The sequence below is a fragment of the Neolamprologus multifasciatus genome, chromosome 7 (assembly GCF_963576455.1).
Source record: "Neolamprologus multifasciatus chromosome 7, fNeoMul1.2, whole genome shotgun sequence".
Taxonomy (NCBI): domain Eukaryota; kingdom Metazoa; phylum Chordata; class Actinopteri; order Cichliformes; family Cichlidae; genus Neolamprologus; species Neolamprologus multifasciatus.
Genome location: NC_140445.1, coordinates 58,798,414 through 58,820,269, shown reverse-complemented (window position 1 = coordinate 58,820,269; position 21,856 = coordinate 58,798,414). Strand labels below are relative to the sequence as shown.

Genomic DNA, 21,856 nt, shown 5'->3' with positions numbered 1-21,856 from the left:
TGTTGAGGCAAACCCATAGAAAGAGATGTTAAACATCATTGGTAAAACTGGCAAACAGACCACATATTTCCAAACCACAGAACAAAGACCAGTCTAAGACAGAAGCAAAGGCCATACCTTTTGCCATGGCCAGGTTAGCCTGCAAGAAGGCACGACAACTACCATAATATTAATATTTAACAGTAGTAGAAATGTTAGGCGCTACTTACATTCAGTAGATGCCTGGAAAAAAAAACTCTCTCTTTGTGGAGAAACATAGAACAGAAATACTCTGTACAAAGACCAAACTTGATAAGTTACTGTATGAGTGCAGAGAGAGAAAACCTTGTGGTTATCTTCCTAAGATTACCACAGTATTTGGCCTCCTTTTGAGCTGTGGTTTGAGAGACAGCTGAAACGCTGTGGTCTGTTTTTGAACCACATCGTCAGAAAAACAATCTCTTATCTACACACCATAATTTTCCATAAAACATGTTATCATGGCCCCAGAAAAGGTACTGTCCCATTGCAGGACAGAAAACAGAAAACCCACTGGATTCGTACCTATAACACTTTTGGCAAAGGATGCGCGTTTGAGAGTGGCCAGTCCCAGGTCTCCAATCTTGACAGACCCTGTGGGGCCTGTGATGAAAATGTTGTCACATTTAAGGTCTCTGTGGATGATTGGAGGAGCCCGAGTGTGAAGAAAGTGGAGGCCCTTCAGGATTTGTCTACACCAGCTCCGCAGCACTTTAATTTTCATCACTTTGAACCGCTTCAGATATCTACAGGAAAGCAGATCATATTATTCACTAGGGTAGAATTTCAAACTCTATACGATTACAACCATTTACAATACTACAGGAGAAAAAGATGACAAAAAATTACGTTTTTTAAAATAAGATTAGAAAACCACATACTGCTTTGTTTCTGGTGACATGTACACATTTCAATTGCTAATCATATAATGTTGGTAAGGTAGGCCGATACAGTTTCCTTCTACTTGCTGATAGCATACTTTCAACTTAAAAATTGGGCTTTTTCTTGAGAGAAAAAACACTTTAATAAAAAAGAATAGGTTATCCTGTGAAATTAACAGTCTGTTAATGTTACACACATGCTGGACTGATAATGTTTTCACATTAATGTATCAGCTGCTAACTACATTGCTTCTGTGGTTATCGGCTAATTTCTAGTAGTCAAAAAGCTAACACTGACATGCGGACCAGCCAAGTTAAAATTTATGAATATATAACGATTTAATACTTCAGTGTCAACTACCAATTATGTGTATTCAGCTGCAAGTTGTTCAGAATGCAACTGCAAGGCTTGTAACTAAGTCTTCTAAGTTCTATGTCACTTGCACTGGCTCCACATCAACTCTTCAGAGTCCACTTTAAGATTATGGTTTTGAGTTTTTTTTGTTTTGCTTTTTACATCTGAACTTTTACATCTGTACATCAACAGTAAGTCAAAACAAGATGAACCCATCCTATTACAGTGTGTATACTGAATATGCCCTGCATCTACAAATTCCCTGCCACCGTAACTCACGTTTTGAGTGTGCCAGAAGTCATGAGCTCCGTGACCAACACAATGCACTTCCTGCCTTTGGAGGGTCCTTCCCAGGAGTCGTAAAAGCGAACAATGTTGGGATGTTGTAGTCCCTTTAACATGCCAGCCTCCTCCTTAAAACGCTGCCGTTCCGACTTTGAAAGCTTACGATCCTACAAGGGATGAAAAAGGAAGATTTCACTCAGTGAGTGCAGCACCATTTATACAGATGCACATGTAATTCGGAAGAAGAAAAATTACAATGTACGGTGTGGTAATAAAAAATTATCATTAGGAACACCTGAACTCTACATGTGTTCTTTAGTATCTGAATTCACCCATTCCTACAAAGGTTAAGGAGCTTGGAGCTTCTAAGCTGGATGAATGAAAACCTAAAAAGACACATTCATACAAAGTATTTCTTAATCCACTAGCAGTTTAACTAAGAAAAGGTTTTCAAGATGCTTTTAGTTTTTCAAAAATTTCACATATGCTTTGATAAAAGAGGGGCAGGGATAGCTCAGTAGGTAGAGTGGTGGCCCCATGATCGGAAGGTCGGTGGTTCAAATCAACTGAACCGGTACCCCTGAGCAAGGTACTGTCCCTACACACTGCTCCCCGGGCGCCCAATGGCTGCCCGCTGCCCACTGCTTCACTGAGTGAATGGGTTAAATGCAGAGAGGAATTTCCCCAAGGGGATCAATAAAGTATACATTCTTCTCCTTCTAAAAGGAAAGATACAGTAGGATATAGGAATGTGGCTGCCTGTTTTCTATTGAAGATGACTGCATACTAAAAAAAAAAAAAAAACGCACCCAACTCTGTTTGCCCTTGGGTAAAGAAAAACAAAATGCTAGAAGAGCCAGTGCTCAGTAAGAAATATGGGATATCAGCACATTGAAGACAATCATGTCAAAGAAATAATGCATCAAGCCTGGCTAAAAAAAATTTTTTAAAAAACACTTTAAAAATACACAGTTAAAGTAAAAACCTTGTAACTAAAGATTTAAGACAGATAGTGGCATTTAATTTACTTTAGCCCAGGGCTCCTGTTACATTAATTGAATGGCCCAAAATAAGAGGGAAATTTAAAAAACAAACAAACAAACAAACCCAAAACATTACGTCAAGTATAAGAAAACAATCTGTACTCATGTGCAGAGTCATCTTTTTTGAGCAAGAAAACCCCTATTCCACCACTGTCAAATCGTGTTAACACGATCAATATACATGATTCCATGTTATGGTTTCAGATTTTCACTGCCACACATCCAAAGATGAGAGTAACTATAGTAATTTAGTCAGTAAGACAATTTAAAACATGAACAATCACAGATAACAACGAATATATAGAGCCAATTGCGCAACTGAGGCTGACGCTGTGTTCTCAGCAAAGAGTCAAGTGTCTGGCAGCTGATGACCTGTCAATGAATCATAGCAGTATGTACACCTGATAGCATTGTCGGTCATGTGTGACTTAAAATTCCATCAACTGACTGATGCATGCAGAAGGAATGACATTAAATCCTCCTGTAGTTTCTAGGTATAAACAAAAAATGTTGCAGGGTAAAAAAAAAAAAAAAAAAAAAAAAAGGGTTTCCTGTCAACTGCTAGCATGACCTACATTTATAGGCTGTATGACTACAGAGCAGTAAACCCATAGAAGTTAAACAAGCCCAGTAAAATCCTTGAGCCAAAGACCTCCCTTGAAATCTACAGGGACTGGCCATAGGCCAGGCTCTCCAGGAAATTCAGCCCATTGTTTTAGTGCAGTGTAAGCTCTCGACTGCAAGTATGTGATAGCAAAAATGTTCCAGTAACTGACATTACTTGAACAAAAACATAACTGACCAAAAAGCCTTAACGGGAGATATCTTGGATGTTTCAGGTTTGCGTAATGTCTGAGGGAAACAAATTGATAAACTGAGGGAAATAAATGTGAGGAGCAACAATAAGGAGTAAGGAAGGACAATAAATCTGGAATCACTGAAAGGAAACAGCAGTGACAGAAGATGGAAGAATTAAGGTTCCACCAACTGAAACTGCAACTGGACCTAATGACCTAGTTTCCAGAGGATTTATCCATTTATCTAGCTGGACAGTAATTTTCCCTCTCTGTCAAAACAGTCATGCAAAACATCAACAGCAGTATTCACAGCCTCAGAGCAACACCCAAACCTCCACCCGCCCAAATATGAAACTTTCGTATGAATACAAACATTTGCATTGTAGGTACAAAACCACCCCTCTGGTACAGGCTTAGTAGCCTATGCCTCTGAAGGAGTGATCACCATTCCAGTCCAGAGAAAACACAAAAGTGCCAATTGTTTTGAGACAACAACAAGTTGTCTCAAAACATCCTATATTGTAGGGTAAAGACCCTACACTAATAAAAAGAAAACCCCTAGGCAACCCCTTATGACCAAGCACTTGGTGACAGTGGGGAGGGAAAAACTCCTTTTTAACAGGAAGAACCCTTTAGCAGAACCAGGCTCAAGGAGGGGGCAGCCATCTACTACGACCAGTTGGGGGTGAGAGGAAAGAATAGAGCATAGAGTGACCAGACTAAAAACACAGTATGAGATCATCAGCAGCCTATGCCTATAGGAACATCACTAGGAGGGGGGAGGAGTTCAGGGTCATCTGATCTAGCCCTAAAACGTCCGGACTTTACTGAGGTACGTTTTGTTTTGTTTTGTTTATGCAGCACTCTCTCTATGTACATTATATTTATATTTAACTTTTACTGAAGGCCATCACTTATCATTTAACTTTTTTTTTTAATTAAAAAAAAAAAAGAATGAAAAAAAAGTTGGCATCAGTAGGTGGTGGACGGGTAAAGGCCATGACATGCTGATGTACAAATTGAATAAAAAGACAAAGCAAAAGTCTAATATTGCCTTCAAAAGGGCCACATGAAACTCCTTAAAACAAATAGGCAAAAACAAGGTCCAGTCTGGAGCCAGCATGCTACAAGCCTGCCACAACTGTGCACAGTAATTTGAGAGCAGTTTGGGTGGGGTGCAATCTTTTAAGAACAGAATAGTTTGCAGTTAAGATCAAATTTAACTTGCTTGAAATCCCCCTAGCTCACTTTATAGACGCACAAAATTGATTGGTCTATAGAAATCCCCACTCTAGCATGTCCTATACACCCCAAATTGTGTCCAGGTGAAGTGTGAAGCACTCCATCTACACTGCATGCACTGTGTAGAAAGCACTGCTTCCCCTTTCTGAAGTGTTTGGGTTTTGCCAGAATTTCTGCCAACACTGAGTGAAAGCCATCCTTTATGTCCTTGCTGAATTCAATTTTTGAATTCCCATTTTTGATTCTACAGCTGCCAAAGCTACATTCCGTAGCTATTATCCGTGAGCTTATTTCAGAGAGGTACAAGGTAACCAAGCTGATTCGACATGTTCCTTCAGCTTGAGAATTATTTATCGCAGGTTCCCACCAGAGAATTTGGTGGTACAAGACCCTCAGCAGTGTGGCTGTGCAACATGGTCAGGGACATGAAGATCTTCCACATACTCCAGGCACGCCTTTCCCTTGCTTTGTCAATGAAAGTTAAACGAAAAAGGGACGACAACACATCACACCCTCTTTTGACTGTTACTTTAAAGAGCTCTCTGGTCTGTGTCATGTCTTGCTCATACTGTCACTGGGAAAGTACCCAACTGTCTCCAGAAATCCCGTGCAGTGAGGTCAACTGAAATGGTGTCAAAATAACTCTTTCATTTTTAAGTGACTTTGTGTCAATAGGAACTTTAAACAACGTATTTCTCCCCTTATATTTAGTTGCCTTTATATTTACAAATTAAATTAAATAAATATTCTTGGGTCAAAATTAGTGACTGACGAGATAAAGAAAACAGCAGCGATATCAGACAGGGACTTTCCAAACAGTAATAACCCATCAAGAAAAACTGAAAACAATGGAAAAACTAAAATGACCAACATAAACTATACTAAAATATCAATGTCTTCCAGAATAACCATTCCTAGTACGTTTAATTATTCTGGATGTAGTTACTGACCCTTTTATTCTACTTACCTTACCGTACCTAATCAGTTTTATCACAGTAATTGCACAACATAGCTCTTTCAACTGATTACTGAATATGCATAAATGTATCTTCTGAGACTTATGGAAGAATAACACTATGTTGAGTGATGATTTTAGTTTAAAGGTGTTTGAAGCGGACTTCCGGATGGTGAGGAAACTGGTTGCAGCAGAATCTTTCAGCTCCCGGGCGGTCTGGTTACCCCTTGAAGATTGACATGTTATAACACAACTAAGAATATTCACAGTTGTATGCCAGGGGGTAACAAGAGAAAGAGAAGAGGAATTCGGCAAGAAAGTGTGGAGGAAGAAGTTTTTTCACCATAAGAAGTTGACGGTGCTAGCAAGCTAAAGCTACACGGAGCTATGGAGGCAATTGAAGCTAACATTGTCGCTGAGCTGAAAGAAGTCCAGTATAATTTGAAAAGAGAAATAGCGGAAAAGACTGTATTTGTGAAAACAGAAATGTTGGAGTTTAGGAAAGAAGTGGGGCAACGGCTCGACGAAATTGTCACGGACATGAAAGAGGTAACAAGCAAAATCGAGGAAGGTAACCGAGGTGGAGGAGGTCACAGTCGATCTTAAAGACGTGCTCGGCCATGCTCTCCAGTTACAAGGGGACCTCCAGACACGTCTGTCTGACCTGGAAGCCTGTTCTTGCAGGAATAACATACGTGTTCACGGGATACCAGAGGGTGAAGAAGGGGACAACATGCTCGAATTCATGGAGAATTTTATAAAGAAGGAACTGTCTCTCTCTGACACCAATCTGGGCATACAGCGGTGCCACCGCTCACTCTTCCCCAAGCCACCACTGGGCTCCAAACCCAGGTCTATCATGATTCATTTTTTGGAATACAAGACCAAGGACTTGGTGCTCCGTTCCGCGTGGACCAAAGAAGAAATACTGCTGAATGGGAGACGTGTGTATTTCGACCAAGACTACCCCAGTGACATTTTAGCTAAACGCAAAGCATACAACACAATCAGGAGGATTTTAAAAGAGAAGGGGCTCCGCTCCCAAACACTGTATCCATCGAGACTGCATGTGTTTTATGAAAACGGGCCCGTGATTTACAACAACGCGCAAGACGCATCCGACCTGGAGAAGAGGAAGTTGATGGAAAAGGGAGCGGACGACCCAATGCCATGCATCCCCGTACCCAAGCCGAGGACGCCCTTCTGGGAAAGAGCGAGCGGGGCGCCGCGGCAGACCCGGGAGGAACGGATGAAATACATCCAGGAAAAGCTCCAGGGATTCAAGCGTATGGATAGTAACACCTAATTTTTTTCCCGCACCTAAGACCTCTGTAAAATAAGAGTAATAGGTTTGACCGCAGTTATGGGATGTTACTGGCTTTCTCCAAGAGCGCTGCTATGATGAGCAGAGATTACCACGCAGCACTACGAGGGGCTCTCTGGGACTCTAGGGACTCTCCTCTTTGTTTTGAAGTTGGACGTACACTTCATAATTGGAAGTCATATATGTTATTTGTTCAGGTATGTTGTTCCTTTGTTCTGCAGACCCACGTTTTATTTTCAGAGCACCTAGAGGTTTACAGGTATTGTGTATTTTCCTTTTGCTGATGGAGATAAGACAACAATATAAGTTAATCACACTTAACATTAATGGTTTACATAACCCCATCAAAAGAAACAAAGCTCATGCTAAAATGAAACGAGAAAAACAAGATATAATTTTCTGGCAAGAAAATGACATGAAAAGCATAAAAGAATCTTTTGTGACCTATTATACCTGACTGTACGCAGAACCAACCATAAACCATAAAATAAAACAGAACATGGTTCCTACAGACCCATATCAGTCTTGAATATCGACTACAGGATATTTGCAACAATATTAGCTAAACGGTTGGAATGTATAACTTTGGAACTAACGGATACAGATCAAACAGGTTTTTGTTCGAAATAGGCAAAGTCACGATAATGTGAGGCGGGCTCTCCATCTAGTAAACAAAATGAAAAATATTGAATCAGTAGCTGTCAGTCTTGATGCCGCAAAGGCGTTTGATTCTGTCTGCTGGAATTATCTTTATTTGGTTTTAACAGCCAAATCATCAGGCGCTTACAGTCTCTATACAACTCGCCCCCTGCCAGTCCCACTCTCTTTGCGCTATTCATTGAGCCTCTGGCACAAGCTATCAGGGAATCTAAAGACATTAGAGTTGTACTAATTAATGATATAATGTACAAAGTTGGTCTGTATGCTGACGATGTTCTCATAACGCTAACCAACCCTGAAATCAGTCTGCCTATTTATTTTTTCATTATTGAAAACGTTTGCCATATATTGGTGTGATCCAATGTGTGAAGCTAAATGGAAGGAGATAGATCAATCCTACTGCGAGACACCACTTCAATCACTGCTTGGAGATCAACCACTTATTAAAAGACATATAGATGCAGACTTGTTCCTGGTACGAACGAAAGTGCCCAAAGAGATATGGCAAAGGATACCCAAATATGAGAAAACTGAAAAAAGTGCCCGGACTTTAAGATGGCCTGCTTACGATTCGGCCATGTAGGAATAATGACACAACGTACATCAACGCTAGATAGGAAAAAGAGGCCGAAATAATAATACATGACCACAACTGGTTCAATATATATAAGGCTGTGGTAATGACCTCGAGCTCAGGTCTATGGAGGGAATTTGCATGGAAAAACACGGTGCATTTTTTTTGTCACGCCTAATGCTAAGAGTAAACAAAGTAAAAACCCCGACAAGGCTCAGTGGTGGAGGAACTGTGGATGTGTATCTGCAGGACATTTTCATATTTTCTGGGAATGTGCTAAGATTGTCCCCTACTGGCTAGTAGTGATTACAGAAATCAATACCATGATGGGCTTGAACTTGCCCCCTGATTTCACTCTGTTTTATCTATGTGATTTGCCCCAAGGACTGAGGAAATCGGACAAATATCTTTTATTAATACTATTGGCTGGCGCAAAGAAAGCCATAACTCGCAAATGGCTAAACGTGGATCCACCGTCATTTTTGGACTGGATAGGCATTATCAAGGAAATTTACATAATGGAGAGACTGACTTTTTCACTATGACTTGCTGCTGATAAATTTGAGAGGCACTGGAAAAAATGGGACCTTTACTTGAATGGAAAAATATTATAAATTCTGGTACCATGTATAGTAAATGGTCTGTATTTGTATAGCGCTTTACTTGGTCTTAAGGATCCCAAAGCGCTTTACACTATACACAATCATCCACCCATTCACACACACATTCACACACTGGGGCGCACTGACAGAGGCGAGGCTGCCGGACACTGGTGCCACCGGTAGGGGTGGGGGAAAAAAATCGATACTGTGTAGTATCGCGATATTTTGTTTGCTAATAATGTATCGATACAGGGACAGCAGAAATCGATATTTTGTTACAAAAAAGGTTTTTGTGCTCTGACTTCAGAGCATGTTGATCCTTTTTCTGAGCAAGAATCCTGACATTCCTTCACTGTCCAAATATGTTTAACTTTTTTTTGGCATAAATATGACAGTTTACTTATTTTAATTTAAGACGTGTTTTATTTTAATTAAGTTTAAAACTTTTTTATTTAATGTAAAATTATATTTTGTTTTAATTTACTTTCAAATTCTTCAGTTGCTGAATGGGCTGCATAGTTTTCATAAATTGCATAATTCAGAATAGCTATAATTGTACCAGATGGTTGCATTCAGTTAAGTTGGACTAGACTGTAATACAAACCGTTCAGTTTGTCAACCATAAAACTGACTGAAATGAGACAAAGACTGAGTGCGAGACTTTGATATTAGATAAAATGAATATTGATAAGGTTTACCTTTATGTACAGAATCTGAATATCGCAAAATATTTAAAAAAATTGCAATAATATCGTATCGTACGTTAAGTATTGTGATAATATCGTATCGTGGGATGTATGGTGATTCCCACCTCTAGCCACCGGGCCCTCTGACCACCACCAGTATCATGTATCATTGCTGTAATTCACCTATTGGATTTGACTGTACCATAAATGGATGTCTTTTTTTTTTTTTCCTCTAAATGCGTCTTTGCTAGCCTAGATGCTCTGTACTTGTTAAGGGTCTGAATGTTTTGTAAAAAATATACAAAACGACCAATAAAAATAAAGTGTTAAAAAAAGGTGTTTGAAGCAATGTGTGAAGGACTGTTAACTACAGTATCTCAAAAGCAAAGTGGAAAATGCGGCTTCGAGGCAAAGGACGTCATAAATAACCTAACAGCCCTAAAAGTAGACAAAGGAAAAAATGCTAACGATAATGCCGAGGATCAGCTCTATTGGGGCCCTACTCTAACACTGACACTAAGGTCAAGATGGAGCCCTCTGGCTAAGATGTGACAAACAGCTGAAAGCCATGTTAAAAAAAGAGTCACCGTTAGCTATTTAGTTGCATTAAATGCAGTATCTGTGGAAATATTTGGTGTTCTCTTGACAATGTAACATGACATTGAGGTCAAAGATCACTGTGACTGCCACGCAAATTATCAGTGAGTAAGGGGGAAAAAAGCTGCCAGATCCAGGCTCTTTCACAATCTAATAGTATTATTATCATGTTTTAATTGACTTTCAATTAAAAACAGATATCCAGTCAAATTAGAAGAGAAACCAATACAGTGCTTACTGAGTATATCACCCCTCACCCCACCCTAAAAAAGAAAAAAAGTTCTTAAACTATATAAATAAACAACCACTGAAAGGTCATCTATCTTCATTCTTATTTGTTAAACTCTGCTAAAGTTTCAGATTTTAACATTAAGTTTGCAACTGTATTTAAAACCTTCATCCATTAATAAACAACCTTAACATGTGGGGAATGTTGTTAAAATGTTTCCGATCAATACTACTACAGTGACTGCTTTTATTTTCTACAAACTAAACTCAAGCATGTAGTGCTTTAAAGGTATTTTTAAATTTGATATGTTTGGTAGTATCACTTTGAAACCTATGGAATAAAGTTTTTGTTCAGAATGGCATTCAAAGAGTGAAAGTCCAACCATACAATTAAAAAAAACAACTGCAAAGTTAGTTATTTCCTCACCAGCTCCCTACAGGTTTAATAAAAAGCCACCCAAAAATGTTCTTTCTGTGAAGAAATATTCTGCACGACCCTGACTGAATAAAGGTTAGAAACTACCATAGTGTTCTCAAAATCTAAATCAGTGACTCAAGCTAAAAAGGACATGACCTTTATACAGTAAGAGTGAGAAGGGAACCAGTATCACACCAAGTATTTCTGTTCTACTGTTGTTTGTAAAACTGGTACAACATAGTTGTTCCTCGTGTCACCGGTCTTTGACCTCAGGCTGAGATAGGGTTTTCCGCCTACCTTGTGCTTTTAGTGAGCAATCCCTTTAATGCTTTCCTCAGTGACATTTCTATCCAAATTTGTCACAATTAGAAAATTAAACTCTTACAGTAAACCTGAAAACCTTGATTCATGAAATGTGATGAGGTCTCTGTTAAAATACTTGGTGTAGCATGTCACTTCCAGCGGATGCCATCGGCCAGCTGGACAGAGGGCTGCCATAGTTTATACAGGATGCCTGGAGTATTCTTACTCATCTTTCAATCTGTATTTGAGAGGAAGGAGGCGTGGAAGCTGCAACTGGAAGACTGAATAGTTGAAAATGCAATAGTAAGCCAAAAGGGGAGGTTCCTTAATTTCTTCTTTTTTTATTTTTGGTCCCTCCTCAACTTCCTCTCTGGGGTGACCTACTTATCCTTCAGACATGTCTGCAGTGTGAAAGAACTGTGGGGGTTCATTAGTGGGTGAATAAAGGTGAACAAATAAAAATTCGCAGTCAATTATAGCACAGATTGCCTTATAGGTTGAATAAGCCAGGGCCACTTCATTAAAATTTCAAAGACAGTTTTCAGGCAAAGTTGCTGCATATCCTGCAATTGCTGCCTTTGGTCAGAGTGAAATCAAACTGCAGAAGAATTTAAGGTTTATTTACATCTACATAATCTCTAAAAAATGTATGCATTAAAAAAAAGATTTACATGTTTATTTGTGTGTGTGTGTGTATAAAGAGCATTAAGGCATGGGACTACAAATGTGACTATTTCATTTTAATCATGTTAGAGATAAACTGAAGGTCCTACGAGGGGAAACCTGCCTGGCTCGTTTCACCAGCAAGCAGCCACAAGCTATTGCTCATAGCTGGCACGCCAAATTCTTAACAAATATGTTGCAAGCTTTATTGTGCATCAATGACTCAAGTATTAGCGGGACGCCAATTAAACTAACTTCTTGGATCTCTACTCCTTTCTTAAACAACTCAATCTTAAATCTCATTGTGATTGTTATGTTAAATATATGCACCTCTAGTATCATCAAATGCCCCTAACACTGAACTAATGAAACTAGGGTAAGATAACATATCTAAATAAAATAATGTGTGTAAACATATACCACCCAGTGTTACCATCTCTGTACATCTTGAAGGCATGCTAACACCTGGATGACCGTGGGACTACATTAAAAACCTCTGACGTGTAAAGGGGATTTCAGCTTCTCACGTACAGCTGAAGTTTCTAGCTCTGAAACTTCTGAGGTGGCAGTGGAAGGAAAAAGCAAAGAGTGCCAAGTGAACAAAAACCTAACTAGAATTCAGTTACATTTATGGGTTTCACTACTAATGAAAGCAAAAGTATTGCAATAAAACCCAAAAGGTTGATTCTGTTCATCTGGACATAGCATTTTCAGTGGGAGAAATATTTCGTCACCCATCCAAGTGACTTCTTCAGTCTCATATTGAGATAAAAGATTTATTTTTTTTTCTGTTTTAGAAGCTGTATCTTTATTCTGTTTTTTGTTTCTGTCCTTCCATTGCAACAGTTCACTTTCACTATTTTCTAAAACCCCAAACTGACTTCTCTCTTAGTAGGCTGTGGCAGATTTAGCTCAACTAAAAGGCAGAATGACAGAAAGAGACTTTAACAAGAATAGTACAACTCAGCTGTTTGGAAACGCTTTTGCTGCTCCCTTAATTTCCCAAAGGGTCGCCACAGCGGATGGATCTGCATATTTGGCTTGGGAAGTGACAGACCCTGAAACCCCCCCTCTTCTGAATAATTCAACATAAATTTACTGGGTAAGATGTTATGTTCACTCAAATTGCAGATGTGATACTAACTGAGAGCTCAAGAAGAAAATAAAAATGTTACTATGAACAACCTTAGTGGAAAGTTCAGGGGCTGCAAGAAGTCTGTCTTGAGGTCAAATTAAATTACAAAAAAAAAAAAAATCACCACTAAATGCAGTTTAAGCCACAACTAAAAAGGTATCCCATCTTATACTGCACTAACGCCCAAGTATTATACATATTTGAGCTTTAGGAAAGTAAAATGTGAGAAAGTTGAAAGAGAGTGGGAGGTGGACTGATGGTTCACAAGCAGGCCTTGGCAGGTCAGCCTGCAGGAGATTCCTCAGTGAGGAATTTGACCCATTTTACATTCAGGCAAGCATTCAAAAAAGGAATGCATTGAGCATGCGTGAGATTGTGTGAGAGGGGGAGGGGAACTTGCCTGTAATCTTCACATTGTTCTGAAACCAGTGAGCATGTGTTACTGTGGTTCTCTCCGCAGCCGTGTGAGTCCTACTGCTCTCATGGCAGGGTAAAGCATGACAGTGAGAGCAAACATTCATGTGGTGAATGAGGTTAAACTTTGCTCTGGGCTATATAGCTGCTATAACTGGACAGCAGACAGCAGAACTAATTTTTTACGAGCCAAAAAAAAAGGGTAAAACAAGTCCACTCAAAAGTAGGTCAAAGGTCAGATCTGTGACTAAGAATGCTGAATGTTAATAAAGTCAACTTAAATATTCCTGCTGTTGCCATTATTAGCTGAGTAGTAGTAATAGTAATGGGATTTCTGAGATTTATAATCTTTTATGTAATTTTAGACAAAGCTTCAAAAGGTCCCATTATCTGGGAGTAAAGTGAGGTTTCAAGAATCTGCTCAGTTGCATTTTCTATATTTCTACACTAGATACCAGAAACTAGATTTAGATTTTCTAGCAGTATCCTCTAACAGTGTGAACAGTAAGTGTGGAAAATCATTATTATGACTACAACAATTCTGCACACATTTTGTCAAAAGGTAATTTCCTGTGTTCAAAGAGGTTGTCATAAAGGAATAATCATTTATCAAAGAAGCACTGATAGCACCAAATAACTTCCCAGTCTCTTAGAGTGAAGTCAAATCAGGAAATGGGAAGTTTTCTTTGGCTGTTTTGATGAAAAATGTAGAGCGAAACAATCAGGAAATGCTAGCTATGCTTGGTTGAAAGGAAATGATAGTGGCTGCAGCTCAGGTAACAGGGTGAACGGAAATTATTTTGACTCATACAAAAAAATTATACAAAAACAAAAAAAAGCGGGGGGGAAATGAAGCAACATGTGTGTGTTACAAAGTACAATCGTTGTATACAATCGTTTTCATACCTGCAATTCACACCAAGCCACCTCCACAGTGGTCTCGGTGTCCAAGCCCTTGTAGACTGTCTTGAAAGAGCCACGTCCAATTTCTATGTCAAACTTCAAGAACCGTCCATCAGGTGATGTGCCCACTGCTTTGGTTTCAGCCTCCTCGATGTCTTCTTGGACTTTTTTCTCAGCTTCCCGTTGCTCTGCCTCTGCTCGGGCTCTGGCGTCCTTATCTGCCTCCTCTCCTTCCTCGTGTTGTACCTTCACCTCAGTGCCGCTTTCAGGTTCAACTTGACTTGGCAATTCTGTTTCCAGGCTGGGTGTCGTGTGAGCTGCTACTACTGCCTCTCCATCACAGATGTCACGCACTCTAGCAGGCTCTTGCTGTGAAGGCACTACAGCCACCCTGGCTATTTCTATATCTTTTCCTTCTCCCTCTTTTCCACCATGCACAGACTTCTCATTTTGAGATAAACTTGGTTCAGCCTTGGGTGAGTAAGTACCAGCAGTCTTTTGCTGCTGGAGGACTGCTTCCTGTGGCTGAACCAGCTGAGGCGTAGGGATGGGGATCTTGCTGGGTAAAGGAAGGGCCAAAGCTGTGGCATTAGAATCACTGATGACACTGCGACGTAGAAAACGGTGTTCAGGGTTACATCGATCGCGTTCCATGGTGTGATGCCGGCGTCTCACTTCCACTGGCCGACCCTCACCAACCATCGAATCTGAACCAGAACTAGGGCCATTTCCACTTTTCTGAGGGGGAGCCAGGAACTTCACCATTTTGTCGTCTGGCTTTTCCGACATCCCACCACCCACACTAAGAGTTAAGGAGGTACGATAACTGAAAAATTAAAATAAGGATATTTTCATGCTTGCCATTTTGGCTTATGTAAGCAATATCTAGCTGTGCTTCAAATAGGAAAAAAAGAGAAAGATTTACAATGTCTATCTCCAGCTCTCCCTTTTTATTGCTCAAAGACTATCTTTATAAATATATTTCGGGGACTGAAGGTGTAAGACGAGATGCGTTCTCTTACAAACGGAGAGGGACTGAACACTGCAGCAGAACACAAAGTGCTGATGTTGATATACAGGTCTCTTTAAGTCCACACCATCCATCCTGTACGACACAGGGTGCAGCTTCGATCAAGCATAAGGAATCACTGGTGAGGAACAAACACACACAGCCTACAACAGGCACAGGCACTAAACTCCCCAGTCCAGGCAAAGGCGGGATGAGCTGACAGTCTCAATTTGTTCCAGTCCAGTATTACTGCAAGAGAAAATACAAAACAAAAGCTTCCTGACATGTTTTGAAAAGTAGCCAACATTATATCAAATGTCAACAAGACTTGTGAAAATCTAGTCTAATCTAGCCTTGCAGACAGAATTTACAGTGTATACAGTTTAACAAAAGTTTAACAACACCGTTTTAGTGCTAAGTACAGCTTATAGACCAGAATCTAAGAATTAAAACATGACTTCATTTACAGTGTAATACACTTAACCACCAGATCATTTATGGTTTAGAAATAAGATCTACACTCTAAAAAGATTTTTGTCTTACCCTAGCACATGTGACACATGGCAAATTTCCCTTTAAACTGGTACTGTTCAGCTGTGCTCCATTAAAATACAATTCAACTGACAGGTTAACTAAACACAAGCTATTATCTATAACTACTGCACAGCAAAACTAAGCATTTTAACTATATGACAAGGGACACGACAATGACATTTGATTCTGCACCTGAGATTTGTTACAGAATGCAAGCAATGTTTTCAATATAAGCGAAAAATATTATTAGCAATTTTAATGTCAATTAATATTGTCAGAAAGGCTAACGCAGTTTATAATACAGTTCTTAAAGCCGCATAAGGCCATAAACATTTTTACTGTATCCGCAAAAGACAGGGGCCATCTAGCATTTTATGACAGCAGTGGCAGCTTGGCATTCCTCTCCTGCTTTAATCATGCAACCTTGCGTGGAAAATTTTGTTACTTATTCATCTTTATCCTGCCACGGCTGCAGCCATTACCTGACCAGGCAACCATAATGTCAGAACTAAACCGGATAACGTTGGCTGTGATAACATTCAGAAAAATAAAACAAACGGCTGCGCAAATTAACACAATATGAGTTGGAGTTAATTTAATCCTCTCTTGCACACACATCTGTCCTCATCGCGTATGTGCGACAGCACATCAATTTGAAATAGCTACAGCGACTTTCTCGTTCAAAGCGAGGAGGAGGAGAGGCTCTTTGTTAGCGAGCTAACGAGTACGGCTAGCAAACAGCTAGTTAGCTGGCGCTGGCTAATCCTTAACAGGGAACCGATAACCGACGGTGACCAATTTCCGCGTCACGTCTTTAAATATATTCCCTTTTAATAATTTCCAATTCCACATTACTGGCACCACTCTCGTCGTTTTAACGCCGCTGTAGGCGTTAAAAATAAGCTATAATTCGCAACTTTACCATATTCGGGTCCCGTTTCCATCCCCGAGTGGTTAACATTACACCGGATGCGCTAGACCGGTGTAATCGGTTGAACAGCTACCAAAGCAATGACTGTTACCCATCTACTCAAAGCTAGCTAGGCGGGTCTTTCTTGTGGCCTAACGCGCTTAGACCCGCCTCCTGGCTGCTCCATTCAATTTAACGCCATCTGATAACATTAGCGCTTGTTTGTTATTGTTATTACGCAGTTAGCAATTTTATTTTGTTTGTTCGTTTGTTTGAATTTGTTGACTCAAGTCAAATATCCATAGCTGAGTGGTAGACTATCTTACGTTATTTAAAAATAATTTCTGTTTGATAATGATAAGCTGAGTTTAACTCCTTAGCGCTTGTGAGTTTAATATTGCTAGTAGCTAGCAGGTTAGCTCGCCAAGCGCTAACGTTGAGCTGTGCCGGGTGGCAGATAGCGACCTACCTCAATAAGACAAGTGACGGTCAGTGGCGTTTCAACGGTCCTCACAGCGATAAAAAACAGAACACAGGTAGATTACACGTGTAGCTAAATGTCAGGTAGATACGTTCCCCAGTGTGAAAACCGAAGCTGCGATTATTGGGGCTCGCTTTTCAAATAAGCAGCGCAGTTAGATAGAGAAACGGTTTCAGCACAAAGCGCCTGCGCCGGCGGAGAATGACCTCATAACCATAACACACACACACACACACTCACAAACCGATGGCTTTGATAGGCTTTGATGCTGTCACATTTGCTTTTGATTTTACCATGAAACTAAAAGATATAAGCCCTAAAATCATACGTAATAAGCATACTCAAAATTATTTAATGATTTAAATTAATAAAAATAAGTATTTTTATTTTAAATTAATAAAAATACTTAGGACAATATGGACAACCACACAGAGGGCCCCTCAATAAATGAGCCCATTTCTGAAAGGTTAAATGGAGGGAAGATAAAGCGGACTATTGTGCACCCTTGAATTTAATGAGCTGGATCATTTTACTGAAACGATTGAGCCAGCCCCCACGTTGTTTTGTGTTATGGGTATTACGGTAAGAGAAACTAAGGTCTGGTTTCAAAATTAAAGGGATCTCCAAGTCAATCTACTCATTTAGTCCGTCATTAATGATATATGTAAATCATAAATTAAATCTAGAAAACAAAAACAAAATACTATTAAAACAAATATATTCCAAATTTAAATAGAAATAATAAAATATGAAAAGTATATGCTGTTTTAACATAATAATTTCACTTTAGATCCACAGTGCACACCCCAACAGTGTCCATATTAAAAACAAACAAAGAAACAAAAACAAAACAAATCGATAATAATCCGTATAAATGGAGACAGGGGTGTATTCTGTTTGGAAAAGTATCGTCCTTTGAAATTTGATTACCCACGGTTCTTGACTAGAGTTTTGTTTTTTGTTGTTGTTGTTGTTGTTGTTTTTACCTACATTCAGAACACCAGTATATAGAAAAATCCTCTTGTCAATGTTTAATTCCAATTTTGAGCCACAGTACATATCCTCTCATTATTATACAGTTAATATCAGGTCAATCTGACTTTGGATTTCAAAATAATCACCTTGATGATGATGATTTCAGAATGCTGATCAAAGGAGACTTGCTGATTTCAAATTTCTATTATTTTAAAATACAAAATCAGACTGAGTTGATATTGACTGAGTAACACTGCAGGGTGTATCCTGTTGATCTGAAGTGAAACAGTCTGTGGAAACAGGACATTTCTTTTTAACAGCATTCTGATGTGAGATGAAAAAAAAGCATACATGAACTATTTCAAATGGCTATTATTTTGACATCTAAAATTATACTGACGTGATATTGCCTGAGTAACACTGTGAGGGTGTATCCCGTTCAACTGGTCTGTGGAAATAGCAAGTTTCCTTATAATAGCATTTTAAATTCATACAAAGATAGCTCATATATGACATCTCTGAAGGCCTTTACTTTGAAATCCAAAATCAGACAGTCTTGACACTGATAGAGTTACGCAGTGAGGGTGCATACTATTGATCTAAAGTGAAATTAGTCCAAATAAGTCTGTGGAAACAGTTTATTTGTTATGACTGTGCATGTTGTTTGAAATCGTAATTGAATTGTTATTACATTTATCATATTTCCTGATCTCTTTGATCTGTAATTAGATTTTTTTCCACATCCATTTCTGTATTTCATTATTTGTTACGTCATCGATGATGGCCTAGATCTCAAGAAAAATGACAGATTAATGATTGGTTATATCTACATGTATTTTAGAGATACAGTAAATATAGACTATCTTCTTGTCACATGTGTTACCTTAATCTTTTGGCAGTTTTAATTTCAATTTTTTTCCCTCAGATTTTTCAGCCTTGTAGACAGAATGACAGACTAATAATAACAATGATGATGCAACACTTCAGGAGATTATCTTTATTATTTTCACTCACCTTTGTTAAAACTGTGTTTTTGTCCATTTGTGCAACCATTTATTTGCTATAACAATGGGGAAAAAAACAGTTAGAAATGAGTAATTAAGTATGATGCAATCTTTTATATTTTAGCTCTGATGTGTAACATAATTCAATGGATGTAAAATTATTACCTTGTCAAATATGTGAAATAAAATAGAAAAATTATTACAAACTTGAGCAATCATGACCAGTTCTTTATCAGGCTTTAGGAAATATGTAAAAGGAAGTCATTGTGGTGTTTTCTTTCAAAATAATAGCCTTTGCATACAATCTAATGTAGTTTATCACATTTACAATTGTAAAATTAATTAATTAGTAAAAATAACACGGTGTTTATCGACAGTACTTGACCGTGGGGATGAGAACTCCTGTAGTGCTTGGATCTCTATAAATTGATGGCTCAAGAAGGCTCAAGAAGTTCAGTTAACATATTATTTTATTTGAAAATAAAAATAAATTGTAACACCCAAAGCATGTGTGGAGTGCAATATTTCTGTAAATGTTAGGGACAGAAAAATGGAAATTTCCATAGAAAGGCTCACAAAGGAACAATGGACCAAAATATGTTTTAGTACACAGAAAAACATGACTTTTCCCACACACTTTCATACTTCTAGTTGCTACTATATTTAATAGTTCCTTTTATATTGTTCTGGTATAAATTATCCTATATTCCCAAATATGTAGTAATAAGTATAGTTATAATAGAGATTTGTTTCAGCTTTTGTGGTCACGTTTGTACGTGAGCTGAAAGAGACATCACACGATATTTCCTGGGGACATTCCAGGTAATTATGGGGGGAATATAAACCCACAAAGTATTCTGTTTTAAGGGATTTTATTCTCACTAAAATGGTTATGACCTGCAAGACGTTTCAAAACATTTTGCAAAGTAATATAAACAGTATAAGCTCTATACGTAAATGAAGTTGTAATATTCAATCTATACATTTACCATTTACATTGTCCTAAACATCTCTTTTGATAAAGAAAGAAACAGTCTGATCACTAGTCTTTTGTTGCAATAGCAGCCTATAAAGTGCTATATTTAATTTTTTAACCATAATGGGTAAGATGAATTGAAGAGTTGCAATTTTCTTTTTTATTAACGTTTCTTTATTAAAACATTTCCTGCAGGTATGCCCTGCCCCCTGCTGGTGATTACTGCCTAAACCTACCACATGTATTTGCTTTCATAAATTTCACTCGAAATGAAAATGCTCTGTTTATCATCCCCCCATCATACCTTCATATCTGAATAATACTTGTTGTTAATATCAGGAGGACAGATTCTTTATCAAATGGTGGTAAACTACTTTTTCTTATTATTATTAAGTGATTGTTCATTGCATTTAAGTTCAAAATACTCACCTCACCTCTGACTTCTGTCCTTATGTTCATCTAAAGCTTTGTGTTTTTCGAGATGTCAGTAAATTTCTTGCTGTCTGCTCCACCAGATGGCGTTTTTTAAGCATAAAAAAAATAAAAACTTTTTTTATTGGATAAAAAAAATAAAACAATGCTATTTGATATATAAGAAACTTAAATAATCAATTAGTTCTTTTTAGGGGGAAAAAGCAATGAGCTATGAACTAGCATATTTTTATGAATATCATATTTTTATGAATATCATATTTTTATTACTTCCTTTATTCCTTTATTACTTCCCAGAACCATAAATCATTCTAGGGGTTATAAATCACTCGGTTTGACATAAGGGATATAGTATCACTCTCTGACAAGTAATCACCTGATGTTAGTGATGGTGTTACTCTTTATAGCGACAGTGTTCTAGGGTTAAACATGACAGTGAGTTCAGCACACTGTTATTGTATACCCATTAGTTTCTCCCATACTTGAAACATATTTTAATCAAGAAGCATTAAAATTTATAAAAGTGTGTAAGGGCTGGTGTGTTTTGTTACCTTCAGGAAGGTAACAACTTCCATTTTCCAGTTAAAAAGGGAAAACAAACAAATAAACAACAAGTCCGTTTTTATTCATAAATCATGGAAAACTATTCGCACTGGGTGCATGTTTATGCACAGTCTCCAAATTGAACACTAGAAAAAACAATATGTCAGAAATGACAAACTGGGACAGAGCACGTTCCCCTTCACTCTGCATCTCTCTGTGAGCGAACAGCCTGTACGCCTTTACAATGTTTTCTTTCTTCCTTATTGGAGTTATTTCTGAACCAGCTGACTGATCCAGATCTTATTTCACCTAACTTCATATTTACTCTATCTCTCTATCTCTCTCCTGTTTTCTTTAATGAACTGCTGTGATGAAATTTTCAATTCCGTTTTATTTATATAGTGACAAATTACAACCTTTGGCTTTGGAGGGTTGTACTTGGCCTGCTACGCTGGATGTAAGAACAGTGTTGGGAAGTAATGTATTTAAAATACAAAATATGAGTAACTGTATTCGTTACAGGTACCGTTTAAAAAGGTGGTATTTAGAATACAGTTACTTTGTTGAAATAAATGGATTACATGGCAGTACTTCCCTGTTTCATATTGTGGCGGGTCAGAACTGTTTGGGTTTTGTTTGACAGCTACGTTCTGTAGTTCCAGGCGGCAGCGTTGCGGTTGCCATGGTTACAGGGTGACGCTCTCGCTCTGCTGTTTCCTGGGTGAGAGAGCGCCTTTTTGTTGTTGTTGTGCTAAGCTAATAGGCAGAATGCTACAGGTATAGCTCTAAAGAATGTAGCCTCATGGGCAGTGTAGTCCGTGCTGCAGGGAGAATGGACTGCCATACCTGTCATCGAGCAAAAAACGGGAGCTGGAAGCATGTAAATATAATAATAACCACTGCAGCCAA

General features: G+C 38.5%; 1 protein-coding gene across 5 annotated transcripts in view; it reads right to left on the bottom strand.

Annotated features, from left to right (window-relative positions):
- LOC146515668 (serine/threonine-protein kinase WNK1-like) overlaps nucleotides 1–17,232 on the bottom strand; it is a 37,999-nt gene extending 20,767 nt beyond the window's left edge. For 3 of the 5 annotated variants that reach the window (XM_085167980.1, XM_085167985.1, XM_085167983.1), the window contains exons 1-4: nucleotides 17,006–17,232; nucleotides 14,087–15,341; nucleotides 1,534–1,706; nucleotides 544–764 (exon numbers count right to left, since the gene is read on the bottom strand). In XM_085167980.1, the coding sequence (XP_085024106.1) occupies nucleotides 544–764; nucleotides 1,534–1,706; nucleotides 14,087–14,872 (1,180 nt within the window). In that variant the 5' untranslated portion in view covers nucleotides 14,873–15,341; nucleotides 17,006–17,232. The other 2 variants (XM_085167982.1, XM_085167981.1) reach the window with 2 other exon arrangements.
- Nucleotides 17,233–21,856: the final 4,624 nt, after the last annotated feature.